General features: G+C 33.0%; 2 protein-coding genes across 8 annotated transcripts in view; one reads left to right on the forward strand and one right to left on the reverse strand.

The window, feature by feature from the left end:
- LOC116337723 (neurexin-1) overlaps positions 1–3,816 on the reverse strand; it is a 50,118-nt gene extending 46,302 nt beyond the window's left edge. For 4 of the 7 annotated variants that reach the window (XM_031762530.1, XM_031762529.1, XM_031762528.1 and 1 more), the window contains exons 1-2: positions 1,630–3,692; positions 598–731 (exon numbers count right to left, since the gene is read on the reverse strand). In XM_031762530.1, the coding sequence (XP_031618390.1) occupies positions 598–731; positions 1,630–2,190 (695 nt within the window). In that variant the 5' untranslated portion in view covers positions 2,191–3,692. The other 3 variants (XM_031762527.1, XM_031762526.1, XM_031762525.1) reach the window with 3 other exon arrangements.
- A 4,024-nt stretch (positions 3,817–7,840) lies between these two features.
- Positions 7,841–20,682, forward strand: LOC116337698. Its single transcript, XM_031762473.1, has 11 exons — positions 7,841–8,544; positions 14,718–14,771; positions 17,457–17,530; positions 17,679–17,703; positions 17,776–17,843; positions 18,304–18,413; positions 18,785–18,812; positions 18,931–19,015; positions 19,418–19,567; positions 19,703–19,747; positions 19,885–20,682. Exons 1-11 carry the CDS (start codon positions 8,469–8,471, stop codon positions 20,085–20,087), a joined length of 918 nt encoding a protein of 305 aa, XP_031618333.1. The 5' UTR covers positions 7,841–8,468; the 3' UTR covers positions 20,088–20,682.
- Positions 20,683–22,199: the final 1,517 nt, after the last annotated feature.

The following is a 22,199-nucleotide window of genomic DNA, read 5'->3' on the forward strand; positions in this document are numbered from 1 at the left end:
ATTGATGCACATATTGAACGGAAGAACAATTTAGAAAACGAAATGAGAATGAAGCATCGGAATTATTAAAAACAATGGAATGTATGAAATTCACCTTTAGGCAATATGTATTTGGCCAAGTACTGCACACTTATTTCATTCACCATAATGAAAAAGTTTTGGTTTCTTGCCTCTTCCATCTCATTCTTTATTCTCATTTTTGACTACATAGAAAGTGGAACACAAACCTAACACAAACATTGTCGTACTCAAAAATTGCTCAAATTATTTTGGAAGTGGTGAATCGTCGGGTCTTTGGTTTCTGTGATAATTCTATCCCCCCACCATTTATTTGTATAGGTTCAAGGAAAACCACTTAAGAACGTCTTTGAAGAAAATGAATTGATCCATCATTTTTTTTTTTTTGGCTATTAAAATATTGTTCAACAGAAGAAAATTTTGATTTCATAACGATGATGATGATGATGATGATGATACCGAAGCCGCAGATCAAATTTTATGCATTTAAAACTCGTACACAAATTTGATTTTCTATTGACGTACATCTTCTGTATAATCATGCTCATATTTTAAGTAGATTTAACACAATTTACTCACCAATTTGGCATTCCTCCGACGAATACATCTGAATTCGTTGCGAATTTCCCAAAATGAAACTCTTTTCCACGTGATGTTCGTGTTTGTGAGACGCCATCAACGGTTAATGTTGTATGTTCGTCGCTTCGTTGAATCTTATCGAATGAAGAAGAGAAAAATAAATAAAGAGAGAGAAAGAGAGAAAGAGATAAAAGATTATTAGAATAAAAGGCAAGAAATTTATATAAAAGTAGTTTGGATGCATTGAAAATTAGCGTTTTATTCAACATTTATAATTTGAATGCAATTGCATTGTACCAATGTGCTCGAGTGAACGAATGAATGATATTTTTTTTATATAAAAAACAAATGCTTAGTTTCCTGACAATACTAATGAATATGACACCTTGAATGTATGCCTATTAGAGAAAGGGAAATATATACAGAGAGAGAGAGAGAGAGAGAGAGAGAGAGAGAGAGAGAGAGAGGAAGGCGGGAGAAGAGAGAGAGAACATTATTCAAGATGAGCGAGAGTTGAAAAAAGCCATTGCACAGCATGAAAGTCATTTAGCAACTTTTATGAAGAGTATCGAATAAAAGGCAAACGTTGGTTTGCTAATCTTATTCGCACATAAAAACATTATGTCAAAGGGTATCTTATGTGCAAATCGAGCGTATTATTCTTTCTCTCTCTATTTCGTCCTTAACATACACACGATTAGTTTGAATTTGAAGTGAAGCAATTATTATTGGCGATAGAATAGATTTCGAAAATTGTGAAAATGGAAAAATGTCGAAGTGTTTGTAAAATAGCACATACTCCGGCCCATTCGATTGAATGAACAAAGGATCAACATGCCCGCAGTTAGAATACTGCTGACAAAGCATTTAAAGAAATTAGTGGTTTAATTATGGGTTTGACTCAATTTGCTCAATATTATATTGAGCTATAGAATGTGAAAGACAAGCAAGAAAATTAATGGTGATGATTTTCACTTTGTTCCAATGAATTTTTGCATTCGTTGAAGTGTGCAACAATGTGCATTTACTTACCTGTACTTTGTGCCAATGGCCATCATGCAATTCTCTGCCTACTGTGATGATGTTTGCACCACCGCCAAGATTGTATCGCAATCGTACGGCACCTTCGACCAATTTGATTTCGAAGAAATCGAATGTGCCCCCATCATCGGTGTACAATACCAACCCGTTGGGCTGTTCGGTTTTGAATTCAAATTCTAAGGAACCATTCAAACCAGTGTACCATTTGCGAAACTGTGCAAATGAATTTTGTGAACCATCCAATAGGAAGGCATTGCATGGACTCAACGATAGTATTATATTTAATGTAATTAATAAAATGGCAGCTGTGTTTACATATCGACAATTATGCGTTAATTGTAAAACGGTATTCAACATTGTTTTTTGACACTGGTTTGAACTAATCGATTGATTACTATGTTTATTATTTGTAACATTTTTCTTGCTATTCTGGTTGTTTGCTTGCGGTTGATTGCGCTTAAACATTTTACAATCACTGCCATTTATTGAATTCATTGAACGATTGGTTCGATTTGTTTGATTTATCTGATTGTTTGTGCACTTGAGCGCCATTTTTTCTCCCGTTCCAATTGTGTATCAAATTGCAAATGTTGAAGTTGCTTGTTGAAGTTGCTTGTTGAAGTTGCTTGTTGTTTCGTTTGTATGTTTGTGCTGCCGTTAGATCTTAGATATTTGTTTAACACTTTTTTGTTTGCTTTAATTATTGTAAGGCATAGCCGATAAAATGATGGCACTTTTTACAAACAATAGCATTGAATGTTTAATAGTTTTCCGCCTTGAAGTCATTTTTTATCTATGTTTATAAAGGAAAAATTGTTCAATCATAAATTTTATTGAGTTAGTTGTCACTGATGGGCCATCACATTTGCGTTGCCATTTTTTTCTTCTTCTCCAATCCCTTCTATTCTCAACAATATTTTGCTAAACAAATGCACTGAAATTTGATAAACTCGCTTTTTTTTACTTCGTTTATTTGTTTTTATGCTATTATTTAGTGTGTGTCTATTTAACTATGAATATTGTTTATTTTAAAATGTTTCCGTACATCAACTGTAAATGTTGAAAGTTTGATTTCAAATATTTGTGTTGATTGTGTGAACGGATTTCATCTCGTTGATCGTTTTGGTATTCCATGCGTTCGTATACATAATATACTAATATAGAACTTTCGCAGTTGAAAGAGTATTGCACAGATATTTATTTAATATTTTTCTTTGCTCTTCCTCTTTCTCTCTCTCTCTCGATTTGATTTTTTATGGTGTGTCATTCGTTCGAATGTTCTTTTTTCGATAGTATAATATTTTTTGTGTGTTTTTTTGATAGTATGTATATATATATGTGCGAAACGCTATTTATTACATTTACGATACGAACACACGGTGGTTGTTGTCATGTAACATACTCGCACGCATGTACAAATACACAAACAAGAAAACAAAATCGCTCAAAGATGTCTTATTTCGCGCTGTCGACAGACTTTTACACACACAAACACACACACACACACACTACCAAATTCTATTGGCTCTTATAATCTACCGAAATCCACTAAAATCCTTGGAAGATTTTTCTTCGTTTTCTCGTTTCGGATATTTTTTCTTTTTAAATTCTTTCATGTTTGCTATTTATTTTCTTCTTCTTTTTCTTATTTATCCTTCTGTATATAATCTCGGTGTTCGTTTCGGTCGCCTTTATTTTTGTGACATTCTCTCTATGTTTCGATTTATCGATTTGGATGGTTTGTATTTTGAATATTTATTAGTGAAGGTGACAATAAACACACAATAATCAAAACATATTCCATTCAAAATGTGTGTGTTAGTTAAAAACAGATTTATATCTCCGTTTCAGAATGCCATTCACAAATACGCACTATATGCTTCACGAAATCGTTCACAATTGCCTTTTTTCAACAAACAAGAAAAAAAAGAGGAAATAATATCGACTCAATTAAATAAAATTGCTAAATGTTCCGTTGATGTGTCGGTATAACATTTAGTGTAGATGTTTGGACAAAAGTTTACAGTTTGATTTTATTCCAAAAGAAATATAAATGAAACTTCAACACACTCTTTTGATATTTGGTGAAAATGATGAAATGATTTTTGGATGTTCCGTACTGCATCGGCTATAGAACTCAACTGCACTCATTCAAATAATATTTGCCTGCCATATCACATAAAAAAAACCGTACAAGTAAGTGACCATGGAGTAAGGAGAGCGTTTTGTACGCCGGCGTCAAGCACAGGCTACACATTCATGCATCGCAAAACCGACCGAAAATTGAGTTGTTCGCATACCAGCGCATAAAAACCCACAAAATTCAATCCATGTTATATTCTCATCCATTTCATTTTTTCCATTCTCGACTAAGAATAGCAGCAGCAGCAGCGGCAATGGCACACTGTGTATACACACCACCGTCATCACCCTGTACAATGTGCTGAATCAAAAGGGAAACATCGCATTCACTACATTTTCGTTATCGTAGTAGAATCGGCAGTGTATGGTGCTATTCTTCAAAATGCGCATACACGTATCGATCCGGAATGGTACTTTTTATTCATTCTATCGAGCGCGCTTTCGTTCCATTTATGTGCGTGTTTGTACTTCTTTCTCTCCTCACATGATGACGATGGCGACGACGACGATGACGACGACATGAACGGTACACACATTTTCGGGGCATATTGTGTAGGAATGGCAGAATGGACGGGCAAAGGCAACGATGTTTTATTTATAAGTCGTAGTATTACACACATGTGAAAAGTGTACATAGCCTACGCTAATAATTGCAATCTTTGAGTTGTTGTCTTCGTTGATTTCTTTCTTTATACGTTCGACAGTTTTTTTTTTTTCGCAGGCAATTGATGATTGCCGTTTGTATGTCTGTGATAATGATAATTTTATTCTCCGGCAAAGCAATGTGTATTTTTCATATCGAAACAAAATACACATCATCTCTCTATAATCATAGTGGTCGAAATAAAAATAGGGAAAAAAATCGAACGACAAAAAACATGACGAGTTCATTTATGGATGGTGTGCGCGCGTGAATGGAATGTATTTTTCCAGCAATCTGAACCGAATTTCTTTCTCTCCCTATCTCTCTCTCTCTCTCTCACTTTCTCTCTCTCGCTTTATCTCATCGCCAGCCAGTGTATTGCTTTCGTAAGGTCGAAATGTTATCAAGTTTGAACTTATTTTGATTTATATTCCTATTCTCTTGACGCTATTGTCTGTATTCAACTATCTATTCTATACTGAGTTCGAAGAATCATTTCACCGAATAAAAGTTATGAGATGCATTTTTAATTAAATTGAATTGGCTCTGAAGTTTCTCATTTTTCTTCACAGTCATTAATTTTGGTCATTATGCACAGTCATGAATTCCATTAACATTTTTGTTGTAAATGCAAAATTAAAAACGAAATCGAATTTAAGGTCTTCAGCACTCTTATTATTATTACTTGTCAGCAATATACATATGTAAACATTCCATGTTGGATATTTTTGTTTCAATCAATCCAGATTTCCTTTTGTTGTTGTTTCGAATTAAACCGTCAACTCAATTCTAGTTGTTCTCCAAAATACAAGTTAATAGCAATTGATGGGCACATTTTCCACGTTTTATATGAATGTGTGTAGATGTGGTTGTGGGAATTGTCCATTTTTTCGTTTGAAAGAAAACTCCTATCGATTCGATTCGATTCAATAGCTCGTGCCATTATAATACACATGAAAACACGCAACGGACGTGTACACATAAATAAATGAGCATGTAATCCATTTTGGTCAGTATTTGTATTTGCTTTGAGTTGGTTTTTCGTTGGTTTTTCCAACGACTGCAAGCCTCACTATTTGCATGTGCACCATTTATCTTATCCATGTCTCCTCCACCTTCTTTCCCCCCCCCCCCCCCCTCTCTCTCTCTGTGTGTGTGTTTGTTTTTGGTGACGGTGTTTATATTTAGTATCAACTGTCGTCTGCATTAGGTCGATGAGGCAAAGATCATCATATACAGAACGATATAATGCAGTACAAGACAATCGCAATCATGTCTCAAACTACTGCATGCAGACCAACAGGGTGCATGTGCCAATAACCGTTAACACTCTTCGTTTTCTTCTGACATAGTCGAAACTTTCGACTTATACAACACATCCACATAATAATAATAACAATAACACATAATGCATAAAAGCATGTGTTCGTTCCTCTTCTCCTTTTCTTCGCCATTTTTTTTTTTTCGTTGCTCGAATGTCAGGTTAATCTGGTCGGCTGTTTGATTACATCGCTGATAGAACATTTTACTGCTGCAAACATAGTTCATGGAGCATGCATCAAACGGTACCGTTTGAAAAGAAAACCAAAATGCTCGAATGTTGAAACCACGTCGTTGTTTGTTTGTTCTTCCTTTCGTTGTGCTTTGGTAAATGCTAATCTTAAATACTGCACATATGTATAAGTGTGGACGATTCGAGCTATAGACGCCTTACAGACGATAATATCGATTAAAATTAAATTAGTGAAGCGCGAATTTTACGCTTTAACCTAGACAAACAATTTTTTTTTTGATTAAGTCCTAAAAATGCATCCACACTTCATTTCGTTTTGTGGTATTTATAAAAAATACGATATTATTGATCACGCATACCGAATAAAAGGTAGTGCGGTGGCACATGAAAAGTCATTTATAGAAGAATTTCGATAAAATGAGAAAAAGAAAATAGCCAAATGGATTGGTTGATCCCATGCATTCAATGAACGAAAAATGAATATTTATCGCCAATGCTGAACACTTACGAACGTCATTTACATATATTTTGTAAACGAAATTGTCATTTATTTTCTATATTGACCGCATACTTCAATATTTGGAAATGCTGTGGCAATGAACTTTTCTTCAAATCAAAAAAAATGTAATACGTAGCGCCATCTGTGACATCATATCCACCCAAATTTATAAACTTAATACAGAATTTCGTCGGTGGGGTTGATAGCTTTAATAAGGTGCTTTTCATGCTATGCTTAACAAGAGCTTGATCATTGCATTTGATTGTGGCTTTCAAACTTAAAAGCTTACGTCAGACTTAAAGAAAATCGCATGCTAGGACTTAAGTAGTAACTTTTTCGTTCGGTGAATTGTCAAATATAGGGGTGTGGATGTGTTTTATATGGGTTGTTCTATGTTATGACATGTTATATATGCCATTTTATGCATACACTATACACAGATACAGAAAATTTGTTCACCGACATCTACGTGCATGTAAGCACTAACAAACACATAGCCATTGACATGAATTTCGCATCAATGAATCCGAAGTTTTGGTTAGAAACGGAAAGCGTTAGCATGGCACAGTGAGAATATTGTTCTGAAAAAAAAAGTGGACCCAGCGCGCGTATTCAACATCATCATCATATTCAGAACAAGGACGGATGTCTTGCTCTTTATTTTGCTTCGATGCTATAAACTTTGCGAACAAGCAAAGCATTCAATTTGGATGAGATCGTATCATCCAGCATTTTGTTATGTATCATTTCAATTCAGTATTGCTTGAATCGTCGCAAAGTGTTGAAGCTTGAATCCGATACTTCCACAAATTACGAATTATTTGTATGCACAACGTGTATTTCAGTGTCCAAGTCTGTAAAATAAACAAGCCAGCATCAACTTTGCGGCAAAAGCTAACATTGATTTTTTTTTTTTAAATAAAAAAAGAACTTTTTTTTCGTTCTCATTTCATTGAATTTGCAATTCCGCAAACGAAGCTCAATTATATTTTTCAAAATAATTTAAATGACACAATTGTGAAGTCGGTTTTTAGCTTCAATAAATTCAAATTTGGAGGGGGAAATCAGACATTTTTTTATCTCGTATAATAAAAAAAGGACTATTTTATCTGAGTATTCAATGAAAAAATTAACATAAATCTACGCTGTCTACTCGCACGACCAATTTAACTGAAAGACAAAACGACGTTTGTTTGCTTTTCCTCATTCCAGTAAAACGCGAATTTATAATTATCATTGAAATTGATTGTGAATAAAATCCGGTTAGCATACTTTTATTTTTATTTCATTTCACACATTTGCAATCAATGAAAATTGGAAACCCGTGTAAATGAATTATTTAAATTTCAATAAAATATAAATATTAAAAAACAAAAAAAAAAACAAATAAAACGAGAGAAATTAATCCGCGCTCTACAAGCAAAATCGACACGCGCTTATTCACAATCCATGAAATATAGTGACACACTTCTGCATCAGTTTGCATCAGTTCAATTGCTCTCTCATTCGCTACCGATATTATCATTGGCTGCTTTACATAAATATTAGCACGTGTGAGCATTATTTTCCATTGCGAGTATTTAAACGGTAACCTTATTTATGTGCAATTTATTAAATACGTCAAGCACATAATAATGAGAACTTAAAGGAATCATAAAGCAATTGCAAAAATCGAACGAACGACCCAGTAAAAAAAATGATGGAAATGATTCAAAAAATAAGAAACATTAGAATTGGAAAGAATTAAGAATAAGAAGTGTACAACGCCACCGACTACGACAAGTGAAAAAGTATTTTATAGTGCAAAAAACACCTTTCACACATTTACGAGACAGAGAAAAAACCGTACGCCGTAGCTGTTGTGAAACAATAAAGGAAACCCCTTGTTTATTGAAGAGTCAAACGAACAAAAGTTAAAAAGTTGTTTGGATCGTCGTAGTGTGTGCGCTTCTGGATTGATAGCGAACAGAAAAAAAGTGAAATTGTGTGATTTTCATTCCAACCGCGCCAACTGTGGTGTATTAGATTCAAACATGTTTTCAATGTGTTCAAAGGCTGCCCCACAAACGCCATCCAATTTGCATCATCATGGTAATTTGCATCATCATGGTAAATCTACAGCTCTGTTGCACTATCTTTTCTTCATAAATACATATAAATAAACAATTTTTTTCGTTCTTGATCATCTTGATTTCGTTGACTTTTTTCTTTTGATACATCACATGCTGTCGATGTTGTTATCTACGTTGGCATATTTGCTCACTCATTGAACCACTCGATAAACTATAATATTTGGCATACGATTCGAAAAAGAGAACAAGAAATACAAACCTTTTTAACGGGCGCAATTCGAATTTGAGGCCGTCATTCAGTTGAATTAATTAGGCGTATATTTTGATATCCATGCACGATATAAAATCGCCATAAATTGCAAGTAAACGATATTTGTTACACAATCAATTCATTTCATCCAAAAAGATGAAAAGCTGGTTTTTATCGTTTTCCACCATTTATTTACTTTATCTGATGAATCTTCAGTAATTTTATTTGCACGGTTAAAATGAAAAGGGGTGAATACAAACGGTTCATCACACGGAATGAAACCACACATGCTTCATTAAACTAATTATACGGCACATAAGTCTCACTTTGTTTCATTTCTTCCATCTGTATTTTATCATGCCTAATTTGCTCCTAGAAAAAATTTATACACATCATTTGATCTTTTTTCTATAAAAAAAAAAAAAAAAAAAAAAAAAAAAATAGAATAATTGTAAATTATGTGCGCGGCGTCCATCATTGTGCTTTCATATTATTTGATGAAATATTCGTGGGAATTTCATTTGAAAAGAAAACCTTTTTTATTTGAAGCTCTCATTTGAATACACGCGTTATAAAATGTATCTCACGTTTTATAGTATAGCATTTGAACATAATATTCAAGAGTCGGAGAGTTTCAAACTCGTTTCGCATAGTGAAAACGTGTCTCATATTCATTTCAGCAGATTTATTATTTGTTCTTATTTTATGTATTTTTTCCATATTGACATCGGCATTAAGCTTGATTGATTCGCAATATAATGTGTGCTGATATCAAATTACAAACATTTAATCTAAATCATACTTATATTTAACCAGAATAAAGCATCGAGCAAGCTCATCTTCTTTTCGATCACATTATTTTGATTTTCCATTTGAAATCTCGACAGAATCATACGTTTCGTATCCGAGTGGAAAAATATCCGCTTGTAAGTAGAATAAATTTTCGAAGAATTGTAATAATGTAAACGTATTTAAATTTGGAAATTTCAAATGTTCAAACGAAGACGGACGGTTTACTCAGAAATGCATTCCGCACGAATGTCTAAATGCATAAAATATATTGTAACTATTAAATCGCGCGAAATATTTAAAAGAAACACTCCAGCCATTGATGCTTTGCAATGTCGAAAATGTTCCATAGCTAACAATCATCTCTGTAACAAAGTATAATAATGAATTGAAAAGAAAAATTAACGAATAACGTTATGAAAAATGCCATACAGTATATTTTAGTTCAACACACATTTTGGGAAATAATTTGATTGATAATGTTTTAATTTTGCTAAACTGAAAATGACAACTATTTTTTATTAATTTGACGTACGATATTTTTATAGTTAAATCAAGTTGACATGGGTCCTAAATCGAGTTCTAAGTGGAAACGTCATTTAATAAATAGTTGAGAAAGAAACACATTGTACGAAAAAGCGAGCTATTGTGTATGTAAATAATGAATGGTATTATATGGGAGTTGCTCCGAAACTTTTAAAAATTGTTAAGATATACAACTACCAAGAAAAGAATTCCATCTTCACCTCCTCCATGATAGCTTAACTTGTGTCCAAAAAATATCTTTCATTCAATCTGTGTCTGGGAGATCATAAGCCGTAGTCATTACTTATGACGATAAAAGTCATTTTCCACACAAATTATCCATGGACTTTGCAATCAAAATCAGATACTGTTTCTCAGAGTAGGAAGGCAAGAAAGTGAGGAGGAGCGTCTTGGAAGTTAAAAAAATAAATAAAATGTCTTACATCCGTAAGATGAACTTTTCCGCACTGTGATCCACAACATGCATTTATTACGTATCTTTTGCCGTAAATATGAATTCAAGAGAAAACTGAATCTGATATAAGTTTTGCGATACAAATAATTTTTGTTGGATCGACTTTTCAATGCCTGTATGATATCGTAATCATGTGAAATTTTGCAGATGTTATTTTTTTCACAAAAAGCTAACATTCTGAAAGTTTGAAGAAATTTCAATACAATTGAGTGGTGCCTACCATTCAAAAGAAGCGATAAGATTACTGCCTAAAATGATAAAAAAATAAAATTCACGTATAGTTGGCGCTACATTCTGTGTAATAAGCGTATACTTTCCACTTAGTCCGTTGCAACGGAAAACAAGTTTGCATAGAATGCAACGCCAACTATATGTGAATTTTATTTTTTATCGTTTTAGGTAATAAATCTATGGTTTTCTTTTGGCTTCTTTTCGTTTTTGAGCAAAAAATCAAAAATTTTGTTCGGGAGGTATCTCTATTATGCATTGAAATCTCTTCAAACCCTCAGAATGTTATTTTAGAGTGAAAAATAACCTGTGCAAAGTTTCAGCTCATTACGATATCATACAGGCATGGCTTCCATAAAAAAATCCAATGTTTTTCAAATTTTTGTATGAAAAGTGTTGTTTGAAAGTTATCGTGTTAACAAATTTTTGCGTACAGGGTACAGGGTACGCACATACATTCGGACAGCAAAAAAACGCTAGATTCGTGTTCCCTGGCCCCAAAAACACCCAGAAAACACATTTTTGATGGGTGTTAATTTTTCGACCGATTCCAATACTTTACCTTACACACTAGTTGTGTGCGGAAAAGTAATATTTCACTGGATTCCCAGAGCGTTTCTCCTCATATTTATTGCTCTGAGAAACAGTTTCTGATCATAACGAAATATAATAGATTCTCATCAAGATCTATTTGCTCGATGAAAAATAATTCCTCAATTTCAATATAAAATCACAAATCCTTCTTTTACTAAAGCGCAATTTTCAATCAAAGAACACGAACATTTTTACGATGACAGTATCAAAACGCATCTTATACCAGTTTAGTTCCCTAAAGGCACGTATGTCCTTAAAGTTATTCGATTCTTCAAGCTCTACTGAATTTACAAAAACCATAGAAACTTTTCCGGATCGACATAAAAAAATCTGGCATGCTTATAAGTGTTATATTCATTATTGTTTTAATTTGGTTTGGTTCATATACAATATATTAGTTGTTTTCGTAATCAATTAGATCTAATGAAATATTTAATGAAGTAGGAAATCTAATCATGGGGCCATTCACCAACTAAATTTTTTCTAGTATTTCCTAGTGCATGAATTTGGTTTTGGTCGTCCCATGCATAAAATGTTATACAATTGTAGTAATGCCATGGAAACGGTTCAAAATTGTTTCTGCGATTGCATTGGTTGAATCGCATCGAAACCTGATCTAATTTTTGTATTGTTCACATTTGGGTTTTTGCGCATTCTCTCTCTCGTTATCTTTGCAAACTTTGATTGAATTCGCGCGAGACCTATCCAAACGAATGGTGAACATAATAAGGCATGCAAATAAAACTTGGATAAAAAATGGATTAATTAATGGATTCGATTTCGTTAGCGATTCAGCTGGAATGGTCGTATGAGCATCGAATTGCGTCTTTGTTTTGCCGCCTCCAGGCGAATTCATATGGGTGTTATATCTGCAAATTATACGTATTTTATTTAATATGATGATATGGCCTGACGATAATTTGAATTGTATTCGGCCCAGTTTTAATCACTTTTTCTTCCTCTATTTGCTTATTTTTCTATCTCCATTTTCATGCGGTTTTCTTTCATTCTATATATATACATATATCTCGTCAGCATACGAAATTAAAATTAAATGCGGATTATTTGTCAGAGTCGATAACAAAATCAGATGGCTTCAATGGAGTTGAGTGAATTTAAGCTTTGCTACGTATCACAAATGTCTCATAAGCTTATTGTATTGTACGGGACTTTTTTTTTATTCTCTGTTCTCTGCCAATATATATTGGCTTCGCTATGTGAATGCGTCGAGTTAAATGAAAATTAAGGAGAACATCATTTGCAGGGAGTGAGAGTGAAAGCAAAATTCTATGCATATAATACTTCATTGGATTCATTGAATATGACGGTTACATATCAATCAAAATGTGAACACGCTCAAGCTGTGTGAACAAGTTAACATTACCAATGATATGCAAACGTTGTCGAAGCAAGCAACGGACACACTTGTACAAGGCTGATGGTATGCACGTGTTGTAAACCAAAAAGAGTACTCACTGTTGCATACACACAAATATTTTGGTTAAATTTTATTCTAAACGGCGAGGATTCCTCCATTTTCTCGAAGGGACTATCTCTAATTTTAATCTGAATGACATTTTATAGCCATTAGTTGAAATTTGAATAATTTTTTGCTATAATTGTTTTTCCCAACTTTTTTATTTACAAATGAAATTAATGGTGACTTCATTGCTAATATCATAAAAATTGTAGTTCAAAGTATATGTAAAATAAGTTGTATTAAATAAAGACACAATAAATTGATTTCATCAGATTAAGAATTGTTTCAACCATCGTTTTTGTCTGTGTATGGACATTTTGTGATTTAATGTTGTGCCACCAAAAGTTTTTTATCAAATTAAAGTTTGCTAGTGCACAATTTTAATTTGATCTTTGGCTCAGCTGAATGCATTCCGTGCTCGAGCCAAGTGTTTGTTGGTGAATGAATGATTCGGATATTTATGTGCATTGGATGTTCGCAACGGAATAAAGGTGTACGTGAGAGAATTTTGATTTTGAAACGATTACGGGAAAATAATAATTATGTATGATGTGTGCGCTTCATATTTACGTAAGAAGCTGCTTCCGATTGAACCAAGCGGAAAATGTGAATATGCATTTCTATGATATCGAATGCATATTTTAAGCTTATATTATGAGGTTCTCAATTTTAAACGAATTCATGTCATCTTCGACGACTTTTCATTTTTGCTGTTACAATTGCTTGTTCGCGATAAGAGCACGGATTTATATCACACATATTTCATCACCAAGAGCACCGCGCCATCGATGGTGATGAAAAAGAATCGAGAAAGAATGGAGAATTGAGAGAGAGTGTGTGTGTACGTTTTTGTACGATACTATTGAGCTCAATATACAAACTTTCAATTCGCTTGTGGCATATTAATTGAATTTTTGTGGAATTCGTGTATGACTTAGACATTGAACAATTTATCTATCGTCTTTGTTTGTGGCAAAAATAACCACAAGAAGTGTATGTCATTGGAATGATGATACCCTCTGCTTGTGTTAAAAGCTCTTCAAAAGCGTGTGAATAGGCGGGAATGCGAGAAAAGTGAGTGAAAAAAGCAAGCAAATTCGTTAGAAGTATCAAAAGTTTACCGACGCATAATTGCAAACATTTTATGCATATTGTATGTCAATAGCAGTCACAGAGTTACGGTGCTTGTGTTGGATGCTGAAAATATACAAGGCTCGCTTGTATTTTCCATCAATTCGGAATGTAGGTCAGTTCAATGAACCATTTGCAATAGCGTAGGTCATTGTGAACTGAGTAAATATTGGATTTTCTTCACTCTGTATGCAGCACTTCCGTCGTTCGTTATCTCGCTCTAATTCGCTTTTTTTACAACATCGATGAGCGTCCGACTAAAAGGATGTGGGCATGCACTGCGTGGATATACATATATATATATAATATAATATTATATATGTCTATATACATTAGTGTAACTAAAAGACAGAGTTGAAGTGGAAAAAAATCTCAGAAGAAATGCATTCAACTTTATCTGTTTGCTTGCATTCTCTATTGCGTTTAGCTTGCAATATATCTGGGATCTTTATGCATCCCAAAACACAGTAAACTTAATTCATATGCGATTTATTATAAGTTTTTCGATAAAGCCGTCTCTTTTCTCTGTTGCTTTCCTCAAACTTCTACAACCTTGAACATATGAAATGTTCATCGTTCCCATTAGAAAGCCTAAAATTTCATTTTGAAAAGCCTTTGATAGCCTTACATACACACTACTCGTGACACAGTCTTCATCTTTTACTTGTTTTCTTGCTTTCTTTTGTTTGTTGAATTTTGAATAATATTTAAAGTTTTTCTTTGTTTTTCATTTCACAGGTTCAGGTCCAGTGGGCAAACAAATAAAAGGAGGATACTTACTTCGATATAAACGTATGTTTCATTTTATATTGAATATATTTTACTGGAAAACTTGAAAAATGATAGACTATGAGCTCGGTTTTTCTCTTTGATATCATATGACAAAAGAACAGATATCAAATTAAATTAAATCGAAGAAATGTAAAACTTTTGAGACATCCTTCAAGTGGGCATTTTTAATGAGAAAAAAGTTCACCACTTTCTGGTTGAATCAATTTATTATGTTTATTCTTTTCTTTCTTTCTTTCTTTCCTTTTTTGTATTCAATCTCAATTCCATCCATCAAATTCACAGAGTAGACAAAATTCACTCTTGTTGCGAGGAGAAATGTTTCTCACTTATTCATATATTAAAATAAAATATTAGTCTTAGATGCAAAATAGATAAAAGCTAACATGGTAAAATGGTCATATGTTTGAGTAAAAGAAAACCGAAAATGTGCCGCATAATTTATCTCATCAAATGAATGAGATGGGTTAAACAAATAATCACACCCATATACAGGAGGATTGATAAAAATATTCTCTGATTTAGTATAGGCACAGTCAGACCACCAAACATTAAAAAAAAAACAAGAACAGACTTATATGCTCTTTTTATTGTTTCAATGAAAATATGTGTAAAGATAAACAATTTTCATTTTCAATCAAGAAAATTACAATCAATATTACTTTTCAACAGACAATATATTGCGCTTACTGATCAGCTTAGATGACGCTAAATAGGCAGCTATATGGCTGTCTACAGTAGATGTGATTTGATGTTTGTAGTGTGTGGTATAGTGAATGCAAATGTATTGGTTAAAAAAAGTATTACAGACATGCAACATTTCAAGACATTCGCCAAACAAGTGATAAATATCACAAATGTACCAAATAGTTGGATAATTTTCTTCAGCTCGGCTGATCAGTCACCTCAATGTATTGTCTGCCATCTAATGTGGTACTTTTTTCCACGTGTTTTATGCATGGTTTACGTTGTTTGTATGTATAACCATGACCTATCAATACAAACCACATTCAATTTTATTATACCATCTATATGTAATATTAGAATTTTGACTGTCTGCACAAAACAGTTATTGGATTTGACTGGAATTTTTTCAATCACGAGCTCTCTTTATTGAACTCTTCATTTTTCCGTTCAACAAATTCTCTTTCTTTAGATTTTTTTTATGGATTTTTCCATCTATGCGTGTGCCGTAGATTTATCTTGATTGAGATAAATACTGCTTTTAATATTGTTCGCCACAATATCGAAGAAGCATTCACAAATATACACATATATTTGCGGTACTGTTTCTTTTATACGTTATCAATGGTAACATTTTTTTATTTACAAACTTACTGGCATCACATGTATTCATTTATGAATGCATATAATAGAGTGGATTGAACGATAAAAAAAACTGTGAATTGATGGTGATGGAAAAAAATAATTGAAAAGAGAAAGGAGAGAAAAAAATGGACATAATATCGGCACATGTACAGGATGAAAGAAAAGAAAAAGGAAAAAAAATCGGTCTCAATGCTGATGAGTTCAAAGTTACTTTGACAAAGTATATATACACCAGTGTTTCATAAATGGATGGATAGTTTGAGTGTTTTATGAAACGCTGATATCCACCAAGATGTTTGTCAACGCCAAATAATGATTTTCCATATAAACATGCACTCCATTTGTTTTTTTTTTTTTTTATTGAATGCATTACAATTTTGACTCACGTGCAGCGCCGATTATATAAAATCAGACTGTATCACAAAGGGAAAATGCTTAATATGTGAAAAACGTCCATTTGTCCAGTATATATTTTGGTGAAATATCGAGAGGCAATATCAATTTCATTTGTTTTGCCTGACAACAAACCGAAACAATGTGACATGAATATAATATTTTCGCTGTTGAGCAACAAGGAAAATGTGAAGATTTTGGGGTGGTGACAACAAAAATTGGAATCAAATGTTTTGTGTTACGTTGTCGAATGTCATGGTAAAATAAAAGTGTTCCATTAAGGAGCTTGTTTTTACCAAATTCCATCAGTTAAAACGTTTCACAAAAAAAATGCCGTCGAATTTCAAAAAGTTCTCTTTTGATCGACACAATTGTACTTAAATAAATACGTACACGCTTTTCTTTGTCGAATCATTTTAAATACATATAAATCTTTTATATTATTCTTAAAGTACTGTTCATATTTGTGCCATTGATTACTTTCAATTCTCCAGATGGAAACAAGCGTCATGTGGATAATTTGATTTATGTTATTGATTTGCCTATTACAAAAACGAAATGCAAAATTTACATGACATATCATAAAAACAAGGACATTGTAAAAAAAAATTACGGACACTGATGAATGACTCAAAAATGACAGATTAAATCATTAAATATTTAGTTTTTTGGCCTCATTTCCATCTTTATGGATGTGTGTGCCGCTTAAATATTGAATATTATGGTGGATGTAGCCTTCAAACTAATAGCAAAATATGCATTTATATAGAAAGAAACCCAACGTTTGTTTATTGAAGATAAAGACAGTTTGACAGTCGATTTTTTTTTATCTGCCAATGACAATTGTAATAACGTTCTTATTCTCTGTCTTGCTTTTTCTGTTAGTACTTTCTCTTGGCCCCATTCGATTTAATTTGATAAGATTTTTTTCTCTGAAATTAAGAGTGTTTTTTAATTTACATACAGGACAGCTTCTCTGGAGTCGATGGGTCGAAGAATGGGTTGTACTGTATGATGATTCAACAATGGCCTGGTTCACCGTAAGCATAATTTTATTCAATTGTCTTTGTCTGAAATGTTCGTTAATCATTAAAAAGCTTTTTCGTTTTTATTTTCTTTTAAATATGAGTTGATGCCATAATTTGCGTAATAAAAACGATTTCAATTTTTCACATTAAATTATTTTAGGAAGCGGGCCGTTCGTCGCCAGTAGGTAAGATATCTTTTTCACATTTATTTCGAAGTCTTAAGGACAAAATCAATCTTATTCACATTTATATCGAAGGTAAGATATTGGTAAAAGAGGCACCAGAGATGCTTGCGATTGCTCAATGGACGGGACAAATACCAAAGGTTATTATTTGAAAGATCGAAAACTTAAATCCAAATTGCAATGTTCAAAATACTTAATGTTTCATATTTCATTTGTGATATATTCATAAAAAATCAGTGATGGTTTTTTTCTATCTGAATAGCGCTAGCTATTCGCAGCGCCTGTACAGCATTGCTGCCCAGATGCTGAATCGTAGCGGTTGCCGCACGCGCAACACACTTCGTTTGTACCACACAGAGCATATACGTTCGCGTTCGTTCTCTGTTCGACATGCGTTTGTATACTGGTTACTTAAACTATATGACAATATGTTGTGTGGTACAAAACGCGTGCGGCAACCGCTTCGATTCAGCATCTGGGCAGCAATGCTGTACAGAAGCTGCGAATAGCTAGCGCTATTCAGAAAGGAAAAAACTATCAAAGTAAAAAATGGTCAATTTTCTTTTTATCTACAAATTTTACTTGTATTTCAAACCAAAGCGACCCCCGTTACCTGATGGCTGTAACATATCGCAACTGATTGCGCTGGGTTCGAGGCGAAAGAAATCAAAAGTGTACTGGATGCTTGCGCGATCCGAAGCAGAAGTCAAGTAAGTAAAATTGTACATTCGACATTTGTTAACATATTTTATCCATAAAATTGTGAAGCGGAGAATTCTCAAAATGATTGTTTCAATCCATGTGCGTGCTTACAATTTTATACTCAGAAATGGAACAATTTATCAAAATGAATAATGCAATATGCATTTTTTTATGTTAAATGTGTTTTATTGCACTATTATGAAAAGTTGATCTGTATTCAACTAGGGGGAGACACGGGCTTTAGTATTGCTAATTTTTCTTAGTTTTTTTAGTTTTCTAGTTTGTGTCTAGGTATTCAATTTGTTTTTTTTTCTCGTTCAATATTAATCTCATTTCTTTGCATATTTTCGTTTTCATGCTCTTGTGCACGCATATTCAGTGATTGGATTAATGCGATTTCAAAAACGGTGAGTTTATTGCTATTGTATTGATGAATAAAAAAAAATAATTTACTCTACCCACTACGCGTAGAAGTCATTCAAAACTTGGATTTTCATTTAAATTTTTATATTTAATTCGGTATAGCTACCACCGGCGCCACAAATAGAGCTTATTATTGATAAATCACATATAACTGGGGTGTTACGGCGGCCACTAGTCCGGATAAGACGTAAGTTTAAAACAATGTTACCAAAGAATTCAATTGGCCTAAAAATTGAAGGATACAAAGTAGTAGTTGTATGTATCGTCAAAAAACTCACATAAATCCTCATGAGGAAACGTTTTGATGTTCAACGTATTTTCATATTTTTTTTCATCTCGAACGGTCTCGATATAAGAATCATTTCTTTCCATTAGAAAATGGCAAGAATACATAAATTACTAAGTTCCTTTTAAAATCACTATCAAACACATTGTTTTTCTCAACCAACACACATTTAACTCCCATAATCGATTTTCGATAATAAACACTTTTTTGCCTTTATAATCGAAAAAAAGAAACGGACAAGATTTGAAATATTATTTTGACCTGAATTTAAGTCGTATCCTTCAATGTCATTTACTTTAACAGCTGCCACGAACTCTGAGGTATCGTCTAGACGAAGTAATCGTGATGCAGTGCGTAGCGCCCAAATACGTGGCGATGCGGCTGTTGCTATACTGAGCAAAAGTACACATGATTCGGATGCGAAGGCTACACTGGCTTGTGTTCTGCCCTGGGGTAAACTAAGTTTTGTTTTTATTAAAAAAAAACCATTTAATTGTAATGTTTATATTCTTTAAAATAATCAATAATTTAGTATATAAGACATATAGTCAATTCGCATATAAGAAATGGTGCATTTTTCCAAAACAGGTCACGGCTTTGGTTGGTCTACCGACAATGGTGTGTGGGGCGGTGGTAAGTGTATATTTCAATTTTCCCATATTGTAAACAAAACATTTGTGTTTGTGTGTGTATGTGATAATGCATAGTTTGAGGATTTTTAAAAAAAAGACGAGAAAAGAAATGATAGACATTTTATCTACATGTCACAGGATTGACTTGGACACAGTGTGAAGAAACGTTCACATTGCATGCTTTGCCTACAACTCACTGCACCAATTTGATCGAAACAACATCACATGTTGGCATTTATCATACCGATATCGGTGCATTTGATTTTCATACAAGCGGTATTGAGGATATCGGCGGAGATGATTTCGACTATGCTATGGACTGTGGCGATTTTATATTTTAAACGAAGTGAACCAACAAAAATCGTCACATTTTCATCGAATCGACGAATTAACAAAACCAATTTATTGAACACAGATTCATGAAAAATGATAATATTGTGAATTTGATTGATTGATTAGAATGAAGAATTTCGGTTGCGTTATTTGGAGCTATATTCGACTTTGTTTTTAATTATTGGCGAAATGAATTCTTAAACTGTTAGCAACAAGAATAAAATTAATATTTTCCACGTTTACCCACCATTAACGGTACTATAACAATTCATAAATATGTACGTACGAAAGCATCCGACGTTATAATAATAAACAAAAATGTTTTGCAATTGAATTGATGTTGTGCATAGAGAAGAAGAAAAAGACGAAAAAAATTTAACAATTTTTGATACTTTATTGATTTATTACAAACTACGCTCGTATCACACACCCCAAATACAATTAAAAATCACACAGTCAAAGCGATTATTTTTAGTACCAATGTACACACACTCATGCTACGAACAAAACATATAAAAACGCAAACATTCATTTTTATATTGCCCATTTTAAGTAAAAACCGCTCTGGCAGTGAGTAACTTTATTTAATTTTTAATTAAATTTATACACATATAATGATATATAATTCATGCGTTTAAGTATACGATATATAAACTACGAACAGACGAATTCAATTGAGCTTTGCTTTAGATCTTTGACATTTTTAAGATAGACTTACAATCGATATATATAATTTAAATTTAATTTAATCCATAGTAAAGTTAGTATTATTTAAAGAGAAAAAAAAAACAGAAATCAAATTAAAAAACCAAGTAAACAAATAGGAAATACAATCATCAGGCGTTTGCTTATTTTATTTTCGTAGAACTTGCTCTTTTCTAGTCAATCTCAATCCGAATCGAACACATTAATTGGCCAAGTTCGTACATAAAAATGTGTTAACCAACATCATACACCTGCACACACAGACATTCACACCACTAAACATTTATTGCATGGATAAAACATTTATCAATTTTCAATTAGATTTGTTGTATAAAAGCTGTAAAAAGATCCATTCAACAAATAAAACTCGAAGTGTAAGAACAACACCAATGAGTACCAGACTGTGTGTTCGTTACGATTTCAGCAGCCACTGATATTTCAAGCAATATTTCTTGCAAACACAATATATGCTTGTTATGTACACATATCTTGCATGTAGGCACAGCAGTGCCTGCTGAAATCATACCGAACACACAGCCTGATGAGTACAGATCGTAGGGATATAATTTAGCGATAGAATAGACGGATCAAGTCGACTTTCTACTCTCTGAAGATAATAGAACAAACACGAATGGCTTCGAAAATATGCTCATGCTCAGCTATTTTTATGCAAAACTAACCAAATACAATGAATGCCACATTTTTAAAGCAGTGTTAAGGCCAAAAATAAAATCTGTATATAGAGATATAGTGACAATGTCTCAAAATGAAGGCTTTTGAATCTCGCACAAATTTTGCCGACTCATTGGAGTGGAATTGCGTAAAGAATAACACTTTCAAAAAAAGTATTTATATAAAGTTTTGGTTTATTAATTCAGTGTTCAGCCTAAATCTTCGGTTAATTTTCTCCAAATACACGGGACCATTTCTCTTCGAAATTGTTTACATTTTAATTGTTTTCTCGATTATAATGAAAGAAGAAAAGGCAAAAAGAAACGAAAGAGAATGCCAGATGACTGGATAAATAATATTAATGTTGTTTTTATTTTGGAATCTATGCGTATCACCAATATGGGATAAGAAAACAAATAAAAATTAATATTTATTCAACAATTTACGGGTATCGCATTAAAAGTTGATGCATTCAATTGGATTCTACTTCTGTAGAGAGAAATCATCCACATAAATCGCTACTAATATGCCAACAATCTGCCACTGCGCATTCCAAACATTTTCCACCAACAAAAAGGGGCACACTGATACAAAACATGAAAAATAAATCATCAATGATTCGAGGTATTTTCGTCAATTTGTTTGGTCTTATTAAATCTGTAAATTCATGCTGGATACATCCAGGATATTGTATGTCAAAATTTTAGTTATCATTCTTTTATGTGCACGACTTGTTTGTTCTT

This window comes from Contarinia nasturtii, unplaced genomic scaffold (assembly GCF_009176525.2).
Source record: "Contarinia nasturtii isolate CC-2019 unplaced genomic scaffold, AAFC_CNas_1.1 Cnas_scaffold_285, whole genome shotgun sequence".
NCBI lineage: Eukaryota > Metazoa > Arthropoda > Insecta > Diptera > Cecidomyiidae > Contarinia > Contarinia nasturtii.